The sequence below is a fragment of the Rhinatrema bivittatum genome, chromosome 4 (assembly GCF_901001135.1).
Source record: "Rhinatrema bivittatum chromosome 4, aRhiBiv1.1, whole genome shotgun sequence".
In the NCBI taxonomy this organism is placed as follows: domain Eukaryota; kingdom Metazoa; phylum Chordata; class Amphibia; order Gymnophiona; family Rhinatrematidae; genus Rhinatrema; species Rhinatrema bivittatum.
In genome coordinates, this window is record NC_042618.1 from 74,468,969 (window position 1) to 74,491,458 (window position 22,490).

The window sequence follows — 22,490 nt, forward strand, 5'->3', positions numbered from 1 at the left end:
ATGTATAGAAGCTGAGAAAGTGGAGGAGAGTAACTAAAAAATGTGGAGGAGGTATTTATAGGGGGAGATATTTACAGCAGAATGACTGCAGACGTGTGAAAGTTTAGAACAGGTTATACAATATAACTTATTTACAGCAGGTTATGCATTATAACTTATTTACAACAGGGTGAACGATACAGTTGGCTTATGGCAATACAATATAAATTATTTACAGCAGGTTATACATTATAACTTAATTACATCAGGGTGTAACTTAAATACATAGGAGTTCACATGCTGCCGTCCCCACATGATTTTCCTCCATATTTTTCCATCTACATTAGTGATCATTTGTAGAAAATCTTGCTCTTTGCCATCACTGAGATTTTTTTACAGTACTTTTTTCATAATTGTAATAGTTTTTTTTCCCCATAGATAAACAGGTTGAATTAGCCATGCTCTCTGCGGACATCCTCCTGGCGGCCCAACGTGGAACGTTCTTCAAGAATACAGAGCTTTGCTCTGTGCCCCTGTGCAGTCATTCCCACACGAATCCCCTCATCTCATCAGTTTTTGTTTCTCCCACGCAACTATGGTTGCGCTCAACTTTCTCTCACGCCTATATTTTTTCTCTGTTTATCTACTCACTCTCCAAGTACCCCAAAACAGCACTTTTAAGTGCTAAGATGGCCTGATTTAAATTCTGCCAATGTGGAAAAATTATGTCCGTAACAGACAGATATAATGATACATTCCCTGTACGTACCCAGATCAGTCCAGACTGTGGGGTTGAGCCTCCTTTCCAGCAGGTGGAGACAGACTAAAACTGAAAGGATATCCTATAAGAGGACAGAGCCTATCCTGTTACCCTTCAGTATTTGTCTGTCTCCAGCAAGTGCAGCACGTCTCCCTTCAGTCTCCTAGTCAGCCTTCTTTTTCTTCCTTCCTTCCTTCCTTCTGGGATCAAGCAAGTATTTATTCCTTAGGAATTTTATGGTTTTTTTCTTCCTGTTAAAATAAAATTAAAAGGTTAGTCAGGAAGTTGTAGAATTTTTCTTCAGGAGACGGCTCCATCTCCTGGCTGTTGCCGGACTCGGGGGCTTTGCCCCTTGTGCAGTGCATAGCCTGTGTACGTTACCGCTTCCAGGTATGGGGACCGAGTCTGGTAGTCCAGTTCTCGTTCCCACACCCCCCCCCCCCCCCCTCCTCTGGCTGCCGAACGGTCTTAAATTTACGCTGCTGTGCTCAGTCTATTTAAAGAAAAAAAAAAAACAGAGGCACAGAAACAGGTGTAAGTTTAAAAGTATTTCCAGTACTTTTATTACTTACCTACAGCAGCAGACTAATATTCTGTGTCTTGTTTCCCACCTGGGCTTGGACAGGCAGGAGTCAGCAGGGTTTCCCCCTGCTTCACTCCTGGCCTCCCGGCTGTCACTCAAATTTTTCTCTGCAGTTTTTTTCTCTTCAGTGCGGCTCTCTCTTTGCTGCGGCAGGCAGCCTGTCTCTTCTCTGCCAGCCCCCTTTGTGTTTTTTGCTAGGGGGCCTCTTCTCTGCCTCCCTGCCGAGTGGGGAAGGTCCCTCCTCGGCAGGGCAGGCAAATTTATCCTGGGGATCGACTCCCCAGAGCTTGGCCAGGCCGTTCCCGGGTCGGGAAAGCCTGGGAACGGCGCTGGGGGGCCGATTTTTTTTGCAGCAACCCCCCGATTTGAGCCCCGTGGCCCCCCAGGATGGGTTTTCTGACACCCTCTCGCCTCCCTCTCCCCCTCCCCCACCCGGGACTTCCAGGGCTCGGTTTCTATCTGAATTTGCCGCCCTCCTGTGTAGATTTTATTTAGCTAGCCTGCAGGAGGAAAAAATGTCCCCGCTCTGCGCCGTTGACTGTTAGACCGGCTGCGGAGCCCCCAGGTTTCCTTGGGTGACCCCGAACCCCCGGATCCTGCCGCCATTCTGGATGTGGAGGATACCCTTCCATCTCTGGAGGGGGACGACCTCAGGGTCTTACGGACACCCTTACGGCCTCTTTGCTAGGCTATAGACCCGGTCCTGGCGGGAATCATGGAACCGGCAAGCGCCTTCCCCTTTCATCCCACACACAAGTTGTCACACCTACGGGAATGGAACGCTTTCGAGCCTGGACTCCGGGCGGGCCATGCCCTGGACAAGCTCCCCCTCCCAGAGGTATGCTTAAATTTAAAAAATAAAAATAAAAAAACCCAATAATCCCTGCCGGAGGAAGTCCAGCAACACTGGATGGTGTTAATGCAGCATATGGTGCAGCTTCTTGGGGCACATGGCCGCAACTGTCCACGTCATCCCCTTTGCCCATCTCCATATGTGGTCCCTGCAATCCCAGTGACTCCAAGCTACCCAAAGCCTTCAGGTTCACATCCAAGTCTCCCCCTCTCTCGGGGCCTCCCTGTCTTGGTGGAGAACTCCTTCCAATGTGGAGCAGGGTGTCAGCTTTGTAAGAAATTGGGGAAACCTTTGGAGAAAGGGGAGACTTTTCCGAAAGGATGGGCTCCACCTTAACCAGAGTGGAACCAAGTTGCTGGCACTAACTTTCAAAAAGAAGATAGAGCAGCTTTTAAACTAGAACAAGGGGGAAAGCCGACAGTCACTCAGCAGTGCATGGTTTGTAGAAATATATCCTCGAAGGATACTAAGGAAACAGGAAAGTTATGGCATCCCAACAGAGAGTTCCATTAAAAGCAAACATAGTCCATGTGCCTATATGTAAAAAATCACCGAAGCTAATGATTTCCGAATTATCCCTAACAACTGTAAAGCAGGTTGTTAATACAAACAAAAAACACACTTTGAAATGTCTGAATGCCAATGCCAGAAGTGTAGGAAGTAAGATGGGAGAGTTAGTGTATAGCAGCAAATGATGAGATTGACATAATTGGCATCACAGAGACTTGGTGGAAGGAGGATAAACAATGGGACAGTGCTATATCAGGGAACAAATTATATTGCAATGATAGGGAGGATCAACTTGGTGGGGGTGTGGCATTTTATGTCCGGGAGGGTATAGAGTCCAACAGGATAAAGATCATACAAGAGACTAAATGCTCAGTAGAATCTATATGGGTAGAAATCCCATGTGTGTTGGGTAAAAGTATAGTGATAGGTGTATACTACTGTCCACCTGGACAAAATGGTCAGACAGATGATGAAATGCTAAGAGAAATCAGGGAAGCTAACCAATTTGGCAGTGCAATAATAATGGAAGATTTCAATTACCAACAAAACTGTAAGCAAAGAAAGTCAGTACAGTAACCCAGCTGGTAAACTGTAAACAATAAGGGAAACCAATTAAATTTTAAATATAGCCTAAGTGACGATGTCAGCAAGCCTGACGTTGTGATTTCTCAGAAAAATCTGGTAGCCTGCGGTGCAGAGATAAGTACTTGTACTTTCCTTTATCATTTGAAATTTTTCATTGAAACTATGCTTTATTGATACTTTCAGGCAAATACTCTTGAGCCAATACCTCTCATATGCCCCTGAGGAAGCATTTCCGCGAAACACCGGCCGTGTAGGGCTGTGTTTATTATTTTCAACAAAGAGATTGCTGCTTATATCTTCTTCACAGATTTATATTGGAGTTGAACGTCTATTAAGACTTTCTAATGAAAATGATAAAAATTCATATAAAAATAACATTTTAGATTTCAATTACCCCAATATTGACTGGGTAAATGTAGCATCAGTACTTGCTAGAGACATAAAGTTCCTAGATGTAATAAATGACTGCTTCATGGAGCAATTGGTTCAGGAACCAACAAGAGAGGGAGCTATTTTAGATTTAATTTTTAGTGGAACGCAGGATTTGGTGAGAGAGGTTATGGTGGTGGGGCCACTTGGCAACAGTGATCATAACATGATCAAATGTAAACTAATAACTGGAAGGGGGACAATAAGTAAATCTGCAGCTCTAACACTAAATTATTAAAAGGGAAACTTTGATTAAATGAGGGAAATAGAAAAAAACTGAAAGGTGCAGCTGCAAAGGTTAAAAGTGTTCAACAGGCATGGACATTGTTTAAAAACACAATCCTAGAGGCGCAGTCCATATGTATTCCACACATTAAGAAAGGTGGAAGGAAGGCAAAATGATTACAGTCATGGTTGTGAGGTGAAGGAGGCTATTTTAGCCAAAAAAAAATCCTTCAAAAATTGGAAGAAGGATCCATCTGAAGAAAATAGAATAAAACATAAGCATTGCCAAGTTAAGTGTAAAACATTGATAAGACAGGCGAAGAGAGAATTTGAAATTAAATTGGCCATAGAGGCAAAAACTCATAAAATCTTTTTTAAATATATCCGAAGCAAGAAACCTGTGAGGGAGTCAGTTGGACCATTAGATGAAGGAGGGGTTAAAGGGGCGCTTAGGGAAGATAAGGCCATTGCAGAAAGAGTAAATTAATTCTTTGCTTCCATGTTTACTAATGAGGATGTTGGGGAGATACCAGTTCCTGAGATGGTTTTCAGGGATGATGAGTCAGACGAACTGAACGAAATCACTGTGAACCTGGAAGATATAGTAGGCTAGATTGACAAACTAAAGAGTGGCAAATCACCTGGACCAGATGGTTTGCATCCTAGGGTACTGAAGGAACTCAAAAATGAAATTTCTGATCTATTAGTTAAAATTTGTAACCTATCATAAAAATCATCCATTGTACTTGAAGACTGGAGGATGGCCCCAATATTTAAAAAAGACACCAGGGGCGATCCAGGTAACTATAGACCAGTGAGCCTGACTTCAGTGCCGGGAAAAATAGTGGAAACTATTCTCAAGATCAAAATCGTAGAGCATATAGAAAGACATGGTTTAATGGAACACAGTCAACATGGATTTTACCCAAGAGAAATCTTGCCTAACAAATCTGCTTCATTTTTTTGAAGGGGTTCATAAACATGTGGATAAAGGTGAACCGGTAGATGTAGTATAATTGGATTTTCAGAAGGCGTTTGACAAAGTCCCTCATGAGAGGCTTCTAAGAAAACTAAAAAGTCATGGGATAGGAGGCGATGTCCTTTCGTGGATAACAAACTGGTTTAAAAGACAGGAAACAGAGTAGGATTAAATGGTCAATTTTCTCAGTGGAAAAGGGTAAACAGAGTCTGTGGAGTGCCTCAGGGATCTGTACGTGGACCAGTGCTTTTCATTATATATATATTTCAATATATATATATAAAAATCTGGAAAGGAATACGAAGAGTGAGGTTATCAAATTTGTGGATGATACAAAATTATTCAGAGTAGTTAAATCCCAAGCGGATTGTGATACATTACAGGAGGACCTTGCAAGACTGGAAGATTGGGCATCCAAATGGCAGATGAAATTTAATGTGGACAAGTGCAAGGTGTTGCATATAGGAAAAAATAACCCTTGCTGTAGTTACACGATGTTAGGTTCCATACTAGGAACTACCACCCAGGAAAAAGATCTAAGCATCATAGTGGATAATACTTTAAAATTGTCGGCTCAATGTGCTGCAGCAGTCAAAAAAGAAAATAGAATGTTAGGCATTATTAGGAAGGAAATGGTTAATAAAACGGAAAATGTCATACTGCCTCTATCGGTCCATGGTAAGACCACACCTTGAATACTGTGTACAATTCTGGTCGCCGCATCTCAAAAAAGATGTAGTTGCGATGGAGAAGGTACAGAGAAGGGCAACCAAAATGATAAAGGGGATGGAACAGCTCCCCTATGAGGAAAGGCTGAAGAGGTTAGGGCTGTTCAGCTTGGAGAAGAGACAGCTGAGGGGGGGATATGATTAGATATGAATGAGTAGATGTGAATCGGTTATTTACACTTATGAATAATAGAACAACTAGGGGTATTCCATGAAGTTAGCAAGTAACACATTTAAGACGAATCTGAGAAAATTCTTTTTCACTCAACGAACAATAAAGCTCTGGAATTTGTTGCTAGAAGATGTGGTTAGTGCAGTTAGTGTAGCTGGGTTCAAAAAAGGTTTGGATAAGTTCTTGGAAGAGAAGTCCATTAACAGCCATTAATCAAATTTACTTAGGGAATAGCCACTGCTATCAATTGCATCAGTAGCATGAGATCTTCTTAGTGTTTGAGTAATTGCCAGGTTCTTGTGGCCTGGTTTGGCCTCTGTTGGAAACAGGATGCTGGGCTTGATGGACCCTTGGTCTGACGCAGCATGGCAATTTCTTATGTTCTTATGTTCCCTTTCAGGGTTCTCCCACCCAGATTGTGCTTACCACACACCCAGGGCCTTAGGACCACCCAAGAAAGCTCTGTGTCAGATCCAGTTCTTGGAGTTATGGGCAATCCGGTACGCTCTGTCAACCTTCCGCAATTGGCTAGCCAACAGAGAATGGTCCTCATCCAGGCAGATAATCAAGTAGCTATGTGGTATATCATCAAGCACGGGAGCACCAGATCCTTCCTGCTCTGTGAGGAGGCAATACAGATCTGGGCCTGAGCGTTGACTCAGGAAATGCTGCTCCAGGCTGTATACTTGGCTTTTGCGGAGAATGCCCTGGCAGATAAGCTGAGCTGAACTTTCAAACCCCACGAGTGGTCTTTGAAGGAAGAGATGGCAGATCAGATATTCTGCCTCTGGGGGACCCCAAATGTGGATCTATTTGCCTCCCCCTGCAACTGGAAAGTTCCCTGGTACTGCTCTCTGATCAGGTCGGGTGGCCAACCAGCACGGACTTCTTTGCCCTTTACTGGGGGACAGGCCTCCTGTACTCGTATCCTCCACTTCAATTGGTGTCGAGGACTCTCGTGAAGCTTCACCAGGACAGGTGGACTATGATCCTCATAGCCCCCCCATTGGCTGTGACAGGTTTAGTTCCCATTCCTGCAGGATCTCTCTCGGCGGGACCCACTCCATCTGGGAACTGCCTCCGACCTTCTCACACAGAATCAGGGCAGGCTGAGCTACCCCGGCCTCTGGGCCCTGTCGCTCACGGCCTGTATGTTGAGCTATTGATCTTGCAGCCTTTTGATCTTTCAGCAGAGGTGTCCTGAGTCCTGGTGGCTTCAAGGAAGCCTTCCACCAGGAAGTCTTATGCTTCAAAATGAATGAGGTTTACTATCTGGTGTGAGCAGAAGGGCCTCAACCCCCTTTCTCCTGCCTTGTCCAGCAACTCATGGATTACCTACTGCACCTCTTAGAAGCTGGGCTTAAAACCAACTCCATTCAGTTACACCTGAGTACCCTAGACACTTACCACCAGTCGGCAGATGGTTCGCCCATCTCGGTGCAGCCCATAGTAGGGCGATTCATGCATGGGTTGCTTCAGCTGAGACTTCCCTGAGGCTCCCTGCAGTTTCTTGGGACCTCAACATGGTGTTGGCCCAGCTGAGGAAATCACCGTTTAAATCACTCCTCTACCCTCAAGTATTTGACCTCGAAGGTCATATTCTTAGAAGTGGTCAGGTCGGCACGCAGGGTCAGTGAATTACGTGCCTTAGTGACTTATCCGCCCTATACAAGATTCTTCCATGACCAGGTGGTTCTGCGCACGCACCCTAAGTTCCTTTCAAAGGTGGTAACAGATTTTCAACTTAGCTAATCCATCATCCTGCCTACTTTCTTCCCTAGGCCTCATTCTAGCCAAGGGGAAGGGGCGCTGCACACACTCGATTGTAAGAGGGCCTTAGCCTTCTACCTGGACCGAACGGCAGGCCACAGACAGTCCACCCAGCTCTTCGTCTCTTTTGACTCTAATAGGCTGGGGGTGGCTGTTTCTAAGCAGACTCTATCCACCTGGCTAGAAGACTGCATTTCCTTCTGCTATGTCCAGACAGGACTGCGATTGGGGGACCACGTCAAGGCTCATTCTGTTAGAGCCATGGCGACTTCGGTGGCTCACCTGCATGCAATTCCAATGGGAGAGATCTGTCTGGACAGGGATGGCTGCCGAGATAGCAGATTTGGTCAGTCTGTCCTCAGAAACCTCTTTTAGCTGTGAACCCAACTCTTCCTACCTAAGGTCCCTGGTTTGAGTTCAGACTGTAACCGCTGTTATCAACCAGCACCTCTGTTGTTGTACCTGTTGGCACCTGTTTGGTGTCTGTTGGTGCTGTTATTTTTCAAGGCCAGCCTGTAGCTAGGGATTCACCCACATGTGAGGACTACCATCCTGTTTGTCCTAGGAGAAAGTGAAGTTGCTTACTTGTAACAGGTGTTCTCCTAGGACAGCAGGATGTTAGTCCTCAGGAAACCCACCCGCCACCCTGCGAGTTGGGTTCCTGTTGTCTGTTTTATTTTTTCGTATTCTACTTACGAGACTGAATAGAGACCCCGCGTAGATAGTGGCATGTTGGGCATACTCAGTGTGACAATCAAAGTTTCCCGTGCCGGGCTCCATCTGATGATGTCACCCACATGTGAGGACTTACATCCTGCTGTCCTAGGAGAACACTTGTTACAGATAAGCAACTTCGCTTTCTATGCAGTCCTTAGCTGGGGAGTCCCCACTGCTTGTCATGGAAAAAGTGAAGTTGCTTACTTGTAACAAGACCCCCACCTCCAAAGGTTGAAGTTCAGGGAATAACTGAGGAGACTCCACACAGAAAAGGCAAAGCAGGAACTCCTATACATGGTCCCAAAATCTATGTCCATGGGAGGTGAGAGCCCTTTTTCCTGCATTGGTGACACATAAGTGGGTGATTTGTTCTGCTGTTCACAGAAAACACCTGTTATAAGTAAGCAACATTGTTTAAAAAGTTAAGCATTCTTTCACAATTTTTGCTTCACTGTTCAGGTTTCTCCTTAGAATCTTTGAGATAGCAAAAACAAACTCGTTTTTGTTTTTTGGGTTTTTTTGGCAAATCAACTCTACACAGCCTAGTGTATTGAGAGCTTTAAGCAGCCTTTTGTTTTCTGAGATTGTCATTTGACTTCACCTCAACTATTTTGGGCCCAGAAAGTGAAGAGCACCAGCAGCTTCAGCAATTGCCCCCAATGCAGATGCACAGTGTGATGACTGACCCTCATGATGTTTATAGTGTACCTGGTAGTCAGTCATGACATCTCTGGATGTAATACCTACAGACAGATAACTCTTGGAAGATGTCTGACCCGCTTAGAGCTCATGGAAAAGATAATTCCATCGGCAATGAAAAGCCCAGGAGCTGCAATGAATGCTGGTGATGTATCGATATTGAGGGGAAGATGATATTCTTCAAAGTAAAGCACTAAGAAGATGGAGTATCTTCTAACTACCTCCATCCGATGAAAGCAAAGGATTTAGCTTCATCAGTATCTGCAATGATGTATGAAGCATCAACACTGATCCCTGTCGATTTGTGAAGCAGGGAGGGAGATAGATAGCTCACATCTTTTCAAGCATTCCCGCAGAGAGGCTTGCTCACCCTCTAGGAGGATTGTGCCCATCTCCAAGGACAAAGGTGTAGCCACTTATACAATCAAGTCATCCAGAAAGATGTCACCACTTCTGCACCTAATGCAGTTTTAGCATCAATGATTTTTAAGGAGGAATTGGAAAGAAGGGTCCAGAAAACAGTAAACTGAAGGTTCACTGGCATTGATGCATTGGCATCAACATCATCTGTGATGATGTAATCTGAAATTCAACCCATCCTGGAAACTCTGATACCTGGAGGTATTGAATCGATACAGAGACTTAGAGGAGTATCTGCATCTGTTTTCAGTGCCTGATGTCCATCTCTGGTGCATAAGGAGAGACCTGCCGACAACTCGTGATTGGAGAATTCCTTGGCTCCATAATCATATCCCAGGAATACTCAGACTCAGAATAAGGTGAGGGAGTTGTCCAATTCTGCACTTAACTAGCTAGTCAAGGCCTCTGTGAGAATTCCTCTTGATTGTTGGAGTCTAGTCATCAATGATTTCTTGTTTTCTATGGAGAGGAAGATACTTCATAGAGATACAGGAAATCATTGGTGACTAGACTCCAGCAATCAAGAGGAACTCTGAATCCTTGACTTAATAGTCAGGTGCAGACTTAGACAACTCCTTCAACTTATTTTGAGTCTGAGTATTCCTGGAATGTGATGGGAGATGAGGAATGCTCTAATCAGGAATTGACAGGTCTCCCCTCAGATCCCTATCTTCCACAGGAAAGGAGAAAATCTTCACTGAAGGACTACTCCTTTTCTCGATTAAAGATAATGATGCTATTCAGTTTCATTTGGAAAAGAAGGTTGAATAAAGGGCTCAAAAGTACATCCTCCAATGTATTTAATTACCCTAATGATATTGTCAGTTCCATCCAGGATGTTCTTAAAGATACATATTAGAACATGAGAGATCCCTCTCTCCTTACCTTCAGTTAGCCAGAAGACTAACATTATGTATTGTGTTGAAACGGGCTCCTGAATTTGAAAAACAGCAACTGTTTTACCAGTTTGTTGTAAAACCTGCTCTCAAAAAAAGCCAAGAGGTCAAGGATAAATTCTTGGTGTTTCTGGGGCATGACCCATGAGAGAGAGGTTTACCAAAACTCTATGCTTCCTTCCTGCATTGTGTCCTATCAGCTGTTCATGGGCCAGTACATGCGACACATTCTGCAGAAATGAAGGCCCTGTCAAATTTTCTTCCTCAAGAGAAACGTCAGAACCTGGAAGCACTAGTGGACAAAGGGTCAAGATGTGGAAATCATTTGGTCAGGACAGGCTGCATTGTTTTTGAAAAAGAATCAAGATCTGCCATTAAGATTGGAGCTAGCAGGCTCTTCTGGCTGCAAGTCTCATATTTCCAGATGTGCAACAAAACACCAACATGCCATGCAAGGAAAATAATCTCTTCAGAGACAACATCAAGGAAGTAGTGGATCAAATTAAGGATCAATGTGTTATGCTTTGTAACCACTTCTGACCTGCCCTCCCTTCTAGGAATTTTTTGTATGGGGTGCTGAGAAGACATTTCTGTTATCTGAAAAGGCATTTTCCTCAGCCTTCTCATTCCCATCAACAGGGGCCTCATCCTTGGAAGCAGAAAACTCCTAAATGATAGTGGGCTCCCCAATCAAAACCTGGGATGGGTTTTGACTGGATTTAGGAAAGCTTAGCCAGTGTTTCTCTGTCAGTTATGGAGAACCTACCTATGAGGAAAAGGCTAAAGGTTTACATAAACTGTCGGAACAGAGTACCCTTGGATAGTTGGGTTCTCAGCGTAATTTATAATGGGTATAAACTTTGCCCTCTAGAAACCCAACAGGTTGCTCACTGAAAGAATTTTGACCTACCTCTCTGCATTAGGGCTACTAAAGAAACTCTCCTTCCTCTATGAGGCCAAAGCGGTCAAACCCATTCCACCGTGGGAAAGAGGTCATGGGTTTTATTTCAAATATTTCCTGATGCCAAAGAAAACAGGACTTTGTCTCATCCTAGACATAAGGGCCTTGAACAATTCCTGATAAAGGAAAAATTCAAGATAGTTTCCCTACACACCTTAGTCCTCTTTCTAGAAAAAGGAGATTGCTATATTCCCTGAATTTAAAGGTTACTTACTCATATAGGGAGATTGCCCCATATAGGTCCCTGGTGAGACCTCATTTGGCATACTAATGTACAATTCTGGAGACCACACCTTCAAAAGGATATAAACCAATTGGAGTCGGTCCAGAGAGTAGCTACTAAAATGATCGGTGGTCTTCATTCTAAAGCCTATGGAGATAGACTTAGATATAAACAATTATACCCTAGAAGAAAGGCGAGATAGGAGAGATGTGATTAACATTTAAATATTTCAAAGGTTTCCATGTTCAGGAGGCTAATTTCTTTCAATGGAAAGGCTGTAGAACTTGAGGGGTCATGGGATGAGTGAAAGGAGGTAGACTCTCGAGTAATCTTAGGAAATATTTCTTTACAAAAGGGATAGTGGCTGCATGGAAAGGCTTCCCAGTGGAGGTGGTGGAGACAAAAATGGTATCCGAATTTAAGAAAGTATGGGATAAATATTGGGGATCTCTGAGGAAATGATGGGAATAAGTAAGGCTAGATAAATTGGACAGGTGGGCAGACTGAATGGGCCATATAGTCTTTTTCTGCCATCATGTTTTATATTTATATGAGTTTTCCAGTTTACAGAAACATTTCAGAATTGTAATAAGGAAGCACCACCTCTCATATCATGTACTGCCATTTGGCTTAGCATCAGCACCATGAATATTCACAAAATGTCTAGCTGTGGTGGCTGTGAAACTATGCACATTGGGTGTGCATCATTCCCTATTTGAATGATTGGTTGATCAAGAGCACATCTCAAGCACGTGCCATAGAATCAATGAACAAAGCCACCCATGTACTGAAGTTGCTAGGATTCATCATAAATTACCTAAAATCCCACCTGAGTCCCTCATCTTAGTCAGAATTCATAGGAGTCCTGCTGGATATGTCTGCGGCAAGTCTTCCATAAAAGAGAATTACCAATTTGTTATCTGTAGTGGAAGCAATAAGAGGTCAGGAGACACCAGCCTGAATGTTGGAGAGGGTAATGTTGGATTCCATGTTCTTGTCAGAGGATGTCTCTTGGTTTCAACCAAAAGATCACGTGACTTTAAATGAAGACTTGCCTTATGGTGTGAGGGAAAAGCCCTAGATCCTTTCTCTTGTCCAACACAAAAACTACTGGAATACCTTCTACCACTTTCAGAGTTTGGGCTAAAAGCTGTCAGGGGTTATCGGAATGCAGTTAGCGCTTACCATCAACATGTCAACCAATCTCAGTACATTCTTTACTTGTCAGTTTTATGGGGGCTTGCTTCTGTTAAAGCCTCCTGTTGTGTCATGGCAATTCTGTATGGTACTGACCCAGCTGCTGAAGGCTTCCTTTGTTATTCGATTCCTGTGAACTGAAATACCTGGGCGATAGCACAAGGGAGAGGCGGAGTGAGCAGCATACACATATATATAGGGAAAATCACAACAAACAAATGTGTGGCATATAATAAACTGGACAATAATAGTATAACCAGCTCTGACATTATGAGACTTGACATGCCATTCCAAAGTTGGGTCTACCTGGGTATAAAAGAAATAGAAGCAATCTGCAATTCAACTAGTCAGTGTTTAGCTATTGTAATTTCAGGTCAACTGGGATTAAAAGAAACCAAAAGTTGGGTGGACTTTCTAAGGGCTTCAGTTTGTTCCAGAGAGAAGGCTAGTGCTCTTTTGCAATCCACACTGTGTAAGACTTGTTGACTGTTGTGGACATGTGGCCTGGGAAATAATTATAAATTATAAATAATAGTTTGTTGGTTATACTATTATTGTCCAGTTTATTATATGCCGCACATTTGTTTGTTGTGGTAACTGAAATACCTGACCCGGAAGGTCTTATTTTTGATATAGTCTCTTCTGCACACAGAGTTTGATAGTTCCAGGTCCTAACAACTTATCCACCTTATACAAAGTTTTTCATAATAGGGTGTTTCTGTGCATTCATCCTCTGTGCCTGCCTAAGATTGTCAGACTTCCATCTTAACAAACCATCCTCCTGACATTTTTTCCCGGAAGCAGCAGATCGATCCTGGCACACACACACACACCCGCTGGACCACCAGGGGATTTCGTGAATCTTGGGGGAGGGGTTGGGAGGGTAGGGGGTTTAGTTTATTTAGATTTGGGGGGTGCCGGTATGTGGTCCCCGCGTCAGGCTGCACATTGCCTTGAGCCACCCCTGAATTAGAATACATAACAATTCACATTTTCTGGGTAGAGAATGCTGGTACATTTTTATATTTAAAGTAAATGCTTCATTTATTTAATGTTTTAGTTTTATATAGCGGTACAGTCAGCATAGAAATCATGCAAAAATACAATACTTTGTTACTGTTTGCATAAGGATATTCAAATTAATAATCAAACATAAGAAATCAATACATGTGAACTATTTCTTATTGAATGCCCTGAAATCCTCCTTTTATCCCTAATCCACTTGTACCACTGAGCATATTACAAAGCTATCATGGCAGTCGTGTATTGATTCAAGACTATTGGGGTTATTTGGTTTTATGTTGTTCGAATTAGGAAGCCAACAAAGCATGTGCGCTTCATTTAATATAATTTTGTATTTGTTCTGCATGCAAGAAAAAGTGGTAGACTCCATTGCTGATCTGAGTTAGGGCCGGGCTTCCCAAACCTGTCCTGGGGACCCCACAGCCAGTCGGGTTTTCAGGACATCCACAGTGAGTATGCATGTGATAAATGTGCATATACCCTGTCCATGATATGCACATTTATTTCATGTAGATTCATTGCGGATATCCTGAAAACCCAACTGGTTGGGGAATCCCCAGGAGTTAAGGTATCCTACATCAGTGTTTCCCAGCCCTCTCCTGGAGGAACACCTAGCCTGTCCAGTTTTCAGGATTTCCCAAATGAATATGCATGAGAGGGATTTGCATACCCTGAGTATCCAGAGTATGCAAATCTATAATCATACATATTCATTATGGATATCCAGAAAACCTGGCTAGTTAGATGTGTCTCTGGAGAGGGTTGGGAAGCACTGCCCTACACAAACATTTATAATTATCATTGTTTAGCATAATTTGATCAGGTGGAGGATGGCTGCACTGTGGAGGAGCTGTTACTATAAAGAATGTTTACCTCTTGGGTATCAAGTACTGAAATGTTTTATTCCTCCTTGAATTAACCAGCAGAGCCAGAACAGAAAACCTCTTGCTGAACTTGGGTCTGAGCTAGAACATGTGGTTTATTTGTATGATTAAATATTTTACCCATTTATAATTTTTCTGCAGGTTACCCAGGAAATTTCTGATGAAACCAGGGTTTTCCGCTTATTGGGATCAGATAGGTATAAACCTAGATTACAAATATTAAATATTTTGTTTATATGCTTCATTAAAATATCTTATGAGTTGCAATATGGTGTAGAAATACTGAATTCAGTCAAAATGTATTTGTCTCAGTTATGTCCTGTTTTAGTAATTTATGAATGCTTTATTATAATCTGCCCTGAACAATTAATTGAAGTTTTGTGGAATAGAATACTGCATGAATAAAAATAAATTTCAAATACAAATTTTGGCCTTATTTTGTATATATTTACTCTGAAGGTTAGATTTATCACACTCGGGGGCCATTGCAATATTGTGCGCTCAGGCTAGTACACAGCTTAACCAGTGATTGGACGCATGTTTTGGATGCGCTAGGCTAACACCCAATGCAATAAGGGGATTAGTGCATCCAAAATGCGCGTCAACTCAAACACAGCTAATTGCGCTCATCACATGTAAATGCCATGCTGATGAGGCTATTGGCTATTACCCTGATGGAAAAAATTGCCTTGCGCCTGACCTATATGTGTGTATGTTTGCAGGCATATATGAGGAAATAAATATTAACCTTAGCAATGTTTCTTCACATTTTAGTAATCGTTGCAAGGCTGCAAATTCCCTCCACACAGTATCTTAAATTAGTAAATTTAAGTGGAGGTGCATATATTGAGAACGTTTACCCAACAAGTCTCTATTGATGAGCCATGATCTTTTGCACATGCTCTTATTTATTTACAAAACATTTGTATACTGCCTTCCAGATAAAGATCATTCTCTTCTGAATGCTTCACTAATTCTGCTGTAACTGAGGCGTGTTTCTTGGTACTGTGTCATTTTAGTTTGTGGTGGATGAAGAAATGAGAAGGGCTGAAGTCAGGATTCCAAAACCAAAATGTTAACAAGGTTGACACAGACTTGTTAAGAGAGGATGACCCTGGGCACCGTTGCCCTTGTTGAATAAAGTTGTCAGTAACCCAGTATAATACACTAAATTTCAGTTATTATAAAGCTTTATTGCTTTATTGTTTAAATGTTTAATTGATTTAATTTCCTGATCAACGAGATAACGTTTACCAATTTAAAATAATTGGTAGTTGCTGACTTTTTGTTTTAAATGCTACACATAATATAGACCAGAACAGTAATACTGTTTTTACAGTTTTATAGTATGATTAGTCTATGGTCATTTTTTGCTTGCCCAGAATCTCATTCAGCAAAGGAATTCAGGTTTTTGCTCTCTACAGTTCATTTTATTTTATTTCATTACAGAGTTGTCGTCTTGGAGAGTAGGCCAACTGAGAACCCGACAGCGCACAGCAACCTTTACATCTTGGCTGGGCATGAAAACAGTTACTGAAAAGTACTATGATGTGGTTTGATGTAAATGAGATAGGAACATACTACTACCAATATAAAAGGCCCATCTAAAGGAAATACTATACACGGTGGATTATGGCTTGCTTTTGGTTTTGTGTTATGAATTACATTGGATTTCCTTTTTTGTTTAAGCTGTATACAGCTGTTCTATTCTTGCCACTATGTGGTTCGTTTTATCAAGTTTGCTTAATAAAAGCTACAATTACAGGAAAGCACAGCCTTTTAAAGAATAAGGTTGCCATAACATTTTAAATATCTAATTTCTTTGGTATATGAAAAGACAATGGTGTTGGCACTTTCCCGTTTTATAGGGAGTCATAGCTCACTTAGTAAAGAATGGGTTCAGGAGTTTGATATCCACAGAAACTTTTAATTTTTGATCCTGCCAGGTTATAATATTCTGTAAAATAGAATATTTAATCCTTATTTATTAATCTGCTAGTGGGATAATGTACCTTAAGTTTTAGAGAGAGAAGGTTGCAGAGCAGCTTACAGTTTCTTACATATGTATAGAGGAGAATGGGGTCTCTTTCTTCCTTTAGATATAGTACTTCATTTCTTTCTGTTCCAGTATTCTATATAAATGCAGCTTTATGAACAGACGGCGCATTTTGTAATAGATTTTACTGAAAAATGCCATTAAAGGAAGTCTAGGGTATATTGCAGAAGTGTGAAAATAAGGATAATGTTGCTAAAAGGATATACATACATATAAGTATAATCAGATGCAGTATTCAAAGGTCTTTTTAGTGTCTGTCATTAATAGGTTATCTTCTGCTTTCCTTTTATTAAAAGTTCACATTACTTCCTATAATCTGCAGTCATGTAGCTGTGTACTGGTGACACTAGGATATTATTCATCTTTTGTAACAGGCAATTTGTGTGCTTTAAAACTATGTATGTAAAGACAACCCATTTTAATGATGTAGTTTTGTACAGACCAAAGACTTTAAAAATGGTTGGGATGATTATATTTGAAAAATATTGGTGCACATGCATAGGACATGTTCATGGGATATGTTTATTTTCAGTATCATAACATTTGTGAGTAACAATTGCAATATGAAGAATAAAAGGATATTTGTTAACCACAGTCTCTTCTGTTTGTACCTCAGTGTATCCAAAATTAAATTGTACTTTCTCAGTATTTCTCTGTGTAGTAATTATCTGGAAAGGCATTAAAACTCCAATGTGAACTCTTAGTTATTGTAGTGAACAGTAAGTCAGAGGAAAACTCACCTGCATGATTATTGAGCCATGATATATAAACTATAAAAGAAGGTAGTTGCTTGGGAGTTTTGAAAAAATCATGTAAAGTTCTATTAATTTAAATAGAGAAACCTGTATGGAGTGGTGCCAGAAGCAGAAAGCCTACATCCTTTATTGACATGCACCTTAATCCACCAACAAAGACAGGACAATAAGAACTCGGCAGTGGGGGAAGGTTCTGATTTTAGTTTTTCCTCCAGCTGTTTTTAAGAACATAAGAACATGCCATACTGGGTCAGACCAAGGGTCCAACAAGCCCAGCATCCTATTTCCAACAGTGGCCAATCCAGGCCATAAGAACCTGGCAAGTACCCAAAAATAAGTCTATTCCATGTTAGCGTTGCTAGTAATAGCAGTGGCTATATTCTAAGTCAACTTAATAGCAGGTAATGGACTTCTCCTCCAAGAACTTATCAAATCCTTTTTTAAACACAGCTACACTAACTGCACTAACCACATCCTCTGGCAACAGATTCCAGAGTTTAATTGTGCGTTGAGTGAAAAAGAACTTTCTCCGATTAGTTTTAAATGTGCCATCTGCTAACTCCATGGAGTGCCCCCTAGTCTTTCTACTATCTGAAAGAGTAAATAACCGATTCACATCTACCCGTTCTAGACCTCTCTTGATTTTAAACACCTCTATCATATCCCCCCTCAGCCGTCTCTTCTCCAAGCTGAAAAATCCTAACCTCTTTAGTCTTTCCTCATAGGGGAGATGTTCCATTCCCCTTATCATTTTGGTCACCCTTCTCTGTACCTTCTCCATCATATATCTTTTTTGAGATGCGGCGACCAGAATTCTACACAGTATTCAAGGTGCGGTCTCACCATGGAGCGATAGAGGCATTATGACATTTTCTGTTTTATTCCCCATTCCCTTTCTAATAATTCCCAACATTCTGTTTGCTTTTTTGACTGCCGCAGCACACTGAACCGACGATTTCAATGTGTTATCCACTATGACGCCTAGATCTCTTTCTTGGGTAGTAGCACCTAATATGGAACCCAACATTGTGTAACTATAGCATGGGTTATTTTTCCCTATATGCATCACCTTGCACTTATCCACATTAAATTTCATCTGCCATTTCAATGCCCAATTTTCCAGTCTCACAAGGTCTTCCTGCAATTTATCAGAATCTGCTTGTGATTTAACTACTCTGAACAATTTTGTATCATCTACAAATTTGATTACCTCACTCGTCGTATTTCTTTCCAGATCATTTATAAATATATTGAAAAGTAAGGGTCCCAATACCAGATCCCTGAGGCACTCCCCTGCCCACTCCCTTCCACTGAGAAAATTGTCCATTTAATTCTACTCTGTTTCCTTTCTTTTAGCCAGTTTGTAAGCCACGAAAGGACATCGCCACCTATCCCATGACTTTTTACTTTTTCTAGAAGCCTCATGAGGAACTTTATCAAACGCCTTCTGAAAATCAAAATACACTACATCTACCGGTTCACCTTTATCCACATGTTTATTAACTCCTTCAAAAAAAGTGAAGCAGATTTGTAAGGCAAGACTTGCCTTGGGTAAAACAAAGTACATTTTAGAATGTTATAAACCTGAATCACTTTCAAAATAAATGCAGTTGTAGATGATACTTCTCCATGGACAAGCAGGACAGTAATCAGCCACACAAGTGGAATGATGTTATTGACAGTACCATGAAGAAAAAGCTCTTTCAGGGCTCAGAAAAAAGGAAGGTCTTTGGGTACTTGCCAGGTTCTTATGGCCTGGATTGACTACTGTTGGAAACAGGATGCTGGGCTTGATGGACCCTTGGTCTGACCCAGTATGGCATGTTCTTATGAGCATGTGCAGGGGTTCCAGACAGCGGCCATCATGTAAGTCTCCTCGATCTTTTTTTCATCTGCTTGCGCAAAAGGATATGTTTATGCTCTCTCTCTCTCTCTCGCCTAAGCTGCTCGTCAAAGTTTGCTTACAGAATTGTCTATTTGCTTTTTCTTTGTTTTATATTTTGATTTTTTACGAGTCTCCTCCAAAAAAGAATTATTTTGTCCAAATTGTAAAAATTTTGGTTGGCCTAGCTTCAGCTATTTTTACAATGGAAGACAAAAAAAACAGACTTCAAAAGATGTCCCAGATGTACCTACAAAATCTCTCTTGTGTATTTCTATGAACGCTGTCTTATGGCGCATGTTGTCCCTGACTGCACTGCCTGTACCTGAATGTCTCCCAAGACCTTGAACTTCAGAATTTAACCCTTAAAGAATATTTGATTTAATTTATATACCATCTTATCCGAAACAAGACTGCGCAAGGCAGTGTACAACAGTTAAAAAAAAAATAATAATAATAATAATTTCCATGGATAAAACCAAAACACAAATGCATTTCAATATAGATAAAAATAATACATAGACAACTCATCCATCCCAAAATATCACTCCCCCCTGAACCCCCCCCCCCCCCCCCCACACACACACACACACACACACACACACAAGCAGCCAGCACACCTACCATGCATTGCCATAAGCATCATAACACTCTAGCATTGGCATTAGCAGAGCATCAAGCCTATTTGAGTTTTCTTAAACTTTGGGGCAGTTAAGAAGAGACCTTCACCAGCTGAGAGAGAAGTGCCTAAAATGTTTGGGGGGGGGTTTTGTTTGTTTGTTAGGAAAATCTCAGTGCATTATTAGATGACTTTCCTAAACCTATTTTTTAAATGTTTCTATCTATATATATATATATATATATATATATATATATATACACACACACACACAAGCAAGCAGTGCTCATAAGTTTACATGCCCCTGGCAGAATTTGTAAATGTGTAGCATTTTAAGAAAACATGAATGATCAGACAAAACATGTCCACTATTTTTAATGTATTTAAAATTTAACTATTTTATGCTACACAGAATAGTACAATTATTAAACCATAGCAATAAAGAAAATAATTAAATGATCCTGTTCAAAAGTTTATATACCCTTAGTTCTTAATATTGTGTATTGCTCCCTTTTACATCAATGGTGACTTGCAGTCTTTTGTGATAGCTGTTAATGAGGTGTTCATTTTCTCATGTACTAAAGCTGTTCAATCCTCTTGACAAAAAAGCCTTCAGATCCTGTAAATTCTTTGGTTGTCTAGCATGAATTGCATGTTTGAGTTCTCCCCAAAGTGGCTCAATGATGTTGACCCTTCACTTTCTTCTGCTGCAGCCACTGAAGGGTCGACCTGGCCTTATGTTTCAGATCATTGTCATGTTGGAAAATCCAAGTATACCATATCCACAGCTTCCTGGCTGATGAATGCAAATTCTCCTCCAATATTTTCTGATAAGATGCATTCATTCTGTCATTCATTTTGACTAACTTCCCTGTGCCGCTGTAGCTCACACATAGAAACATAGAAAAGACAGCAGAAAAGGACCAAATGATCCATCCAGTCTGCCCAGCAAACATGTGGTAGCATCAAAAGTATCAGGCTTATTGGTTAAGAGTAGTAACAGCCACATCAGCAAGTTACTCCCACTCCTACTTGTTTTCCCAGACCTTAAAATTTAGTGTACTCATTGGTGGCTGTCTGAGTCTGATTTCCACCACCACCATTAAAGCAAAGAGTAATATTGGAGCAGAGAGCAATATTGGAGTTGCATCAACAGCATGAAGGCCTATTGGTTAAGGGTAGCAACCGCCACACAAGAAGTTACCCCCATGCACTTCCCACTTCATTTCCATCCTTTATCCCTAGGGATCCATAGTGTTTATCCCATACCCCTTTGAAATCTTTCACTGTTTTTGTCTTCCCCACCTCTTCTGGAAGAGCGTTCCAGGCATCCACCACCCTCTCCGTGAAGAAGTATTTCCTGACATTGGTTCTGAGTCTTCTTTCGTGTAGTTTCATTTCGTGACCCCTAGTTCTAATTTCTTTCCAACAGAGGTTTGTTGATTGTGCATCATTAAAACCTTTCAGGTATGTGAAGGTCTGTATCATATCTCCCCTGCACCACTCTCCTCCAGGGTATACATATTTAGGTCCTTCAACCTCTCCTCATAAGTCATTTGATTGAGAGACCCCCACCATTTTTGTCACCCTTCTCTGGACAGCCTCCATCCTGTTTCTGTCCCTTTTGAGATAAGGTCTCCAGAATTGAACACACCAGGGCTTGTGCAAGGGCATTATCACCTTTTTCTTAATAGTTATTCCTCTCTCTATGCAGCCCAGTGCTCTTCTGGCTTTAGCTATCACCTTATCACATTGCTTCACCATCTTCAGATCCACAGACACTATCACCCCAAGGTCCCTCTCTTGCTCTGTGCACAGCAGCCCTTCACCCCTCATCACATACAGCTCTTTTGGATTACCACACCCCAGATGCATGACTCTGCACTTCTTGGCATTGAATCCCAGCTGCCATGTCTTCGACCATTATTTATTTATTTTTTATTTAATTCTTTTTAATATACCGATGCTCAAGACCATGTCTTATCATACCGGTTTACATCACAACCAGGGGAAAAACCATAAATTATGAAAATGAAAGTTACAAAGAACAGGGAGAATAATTCAGGACCATTGAAAGTAGAAGGAATTAGATTAAGAAAATGCTTTTTAAGGAAATGCGCAACGGGCAACTATAAACAATTGTTTTGCAAGTCATTGCTAGTTGGGGAGAGCTTCATACTGGAAAGGCTTGAGAGAACTATGACTAAGTCACTGTGTTCCTGTGATATCACTTCTCTCAATATCGCAATAGAATTTAGTTTTATTTTCCAGCAGGCATATTTATGTATGCCTTTATTGAATGGTGTAAACAGTTCAATAATTTGCAGCAGCCATAAGTAAGAACTTATTGCAATGCAGTAGAGAGAGGTAATGATATTTACTGTATGGAAGCACTTCTGGGACTTGCACTATATCCTAGTATGTATTTTAGCTACTAGTAAATGAAAATAACTGAGGGACCAGACTGAATGCTTAGTAGTTCACATGTAAGAGGACTTTAGGACTTTCATTCCTGAGAACATTCTATCCAATTGTGTTCCTGAAGGGACATGCTAGATTTTACTACCTGGTTACCCTGTAGGAAC

The 22,490-nt window shown here is 41.3% G+C and overlaps 1 protein-coding gene across 3 annotated transcripts in view; it reads left to right on the forward strand.

The window, feature by feature from the left end:
* MAP4K5 (mitogen-activated protein kinase kinase kinase kinase 5) overlaps positions 1 to 17,238 on the forward strand; it is a 341,354-nt gene extending 324,116 nt beyond the window's left edge. For all 3 annotated transcript variants that reach the window (XM_029598355.1, XM_029598353.1, XM_029598354.1), the window contains 2 exons: positions 14,735 to 14,790; positions 16,043 to 17,238. In XM_029598355.1, coding sequence (XP_029454215.1) covers positions 14,735 to 14,790; positions 16,043 to 16,130 — 144 coding nt within the window. In that variant the 3' untranslated portion in view covers positions 16,131 to 17,238. The remainder of the gene's footprint in view (positions 1 to 14,734; positions 14,791 to 16,042) is intronic.
* Positions 17,239 to 22,490: the final 5,252 nt, after the last annotated feature.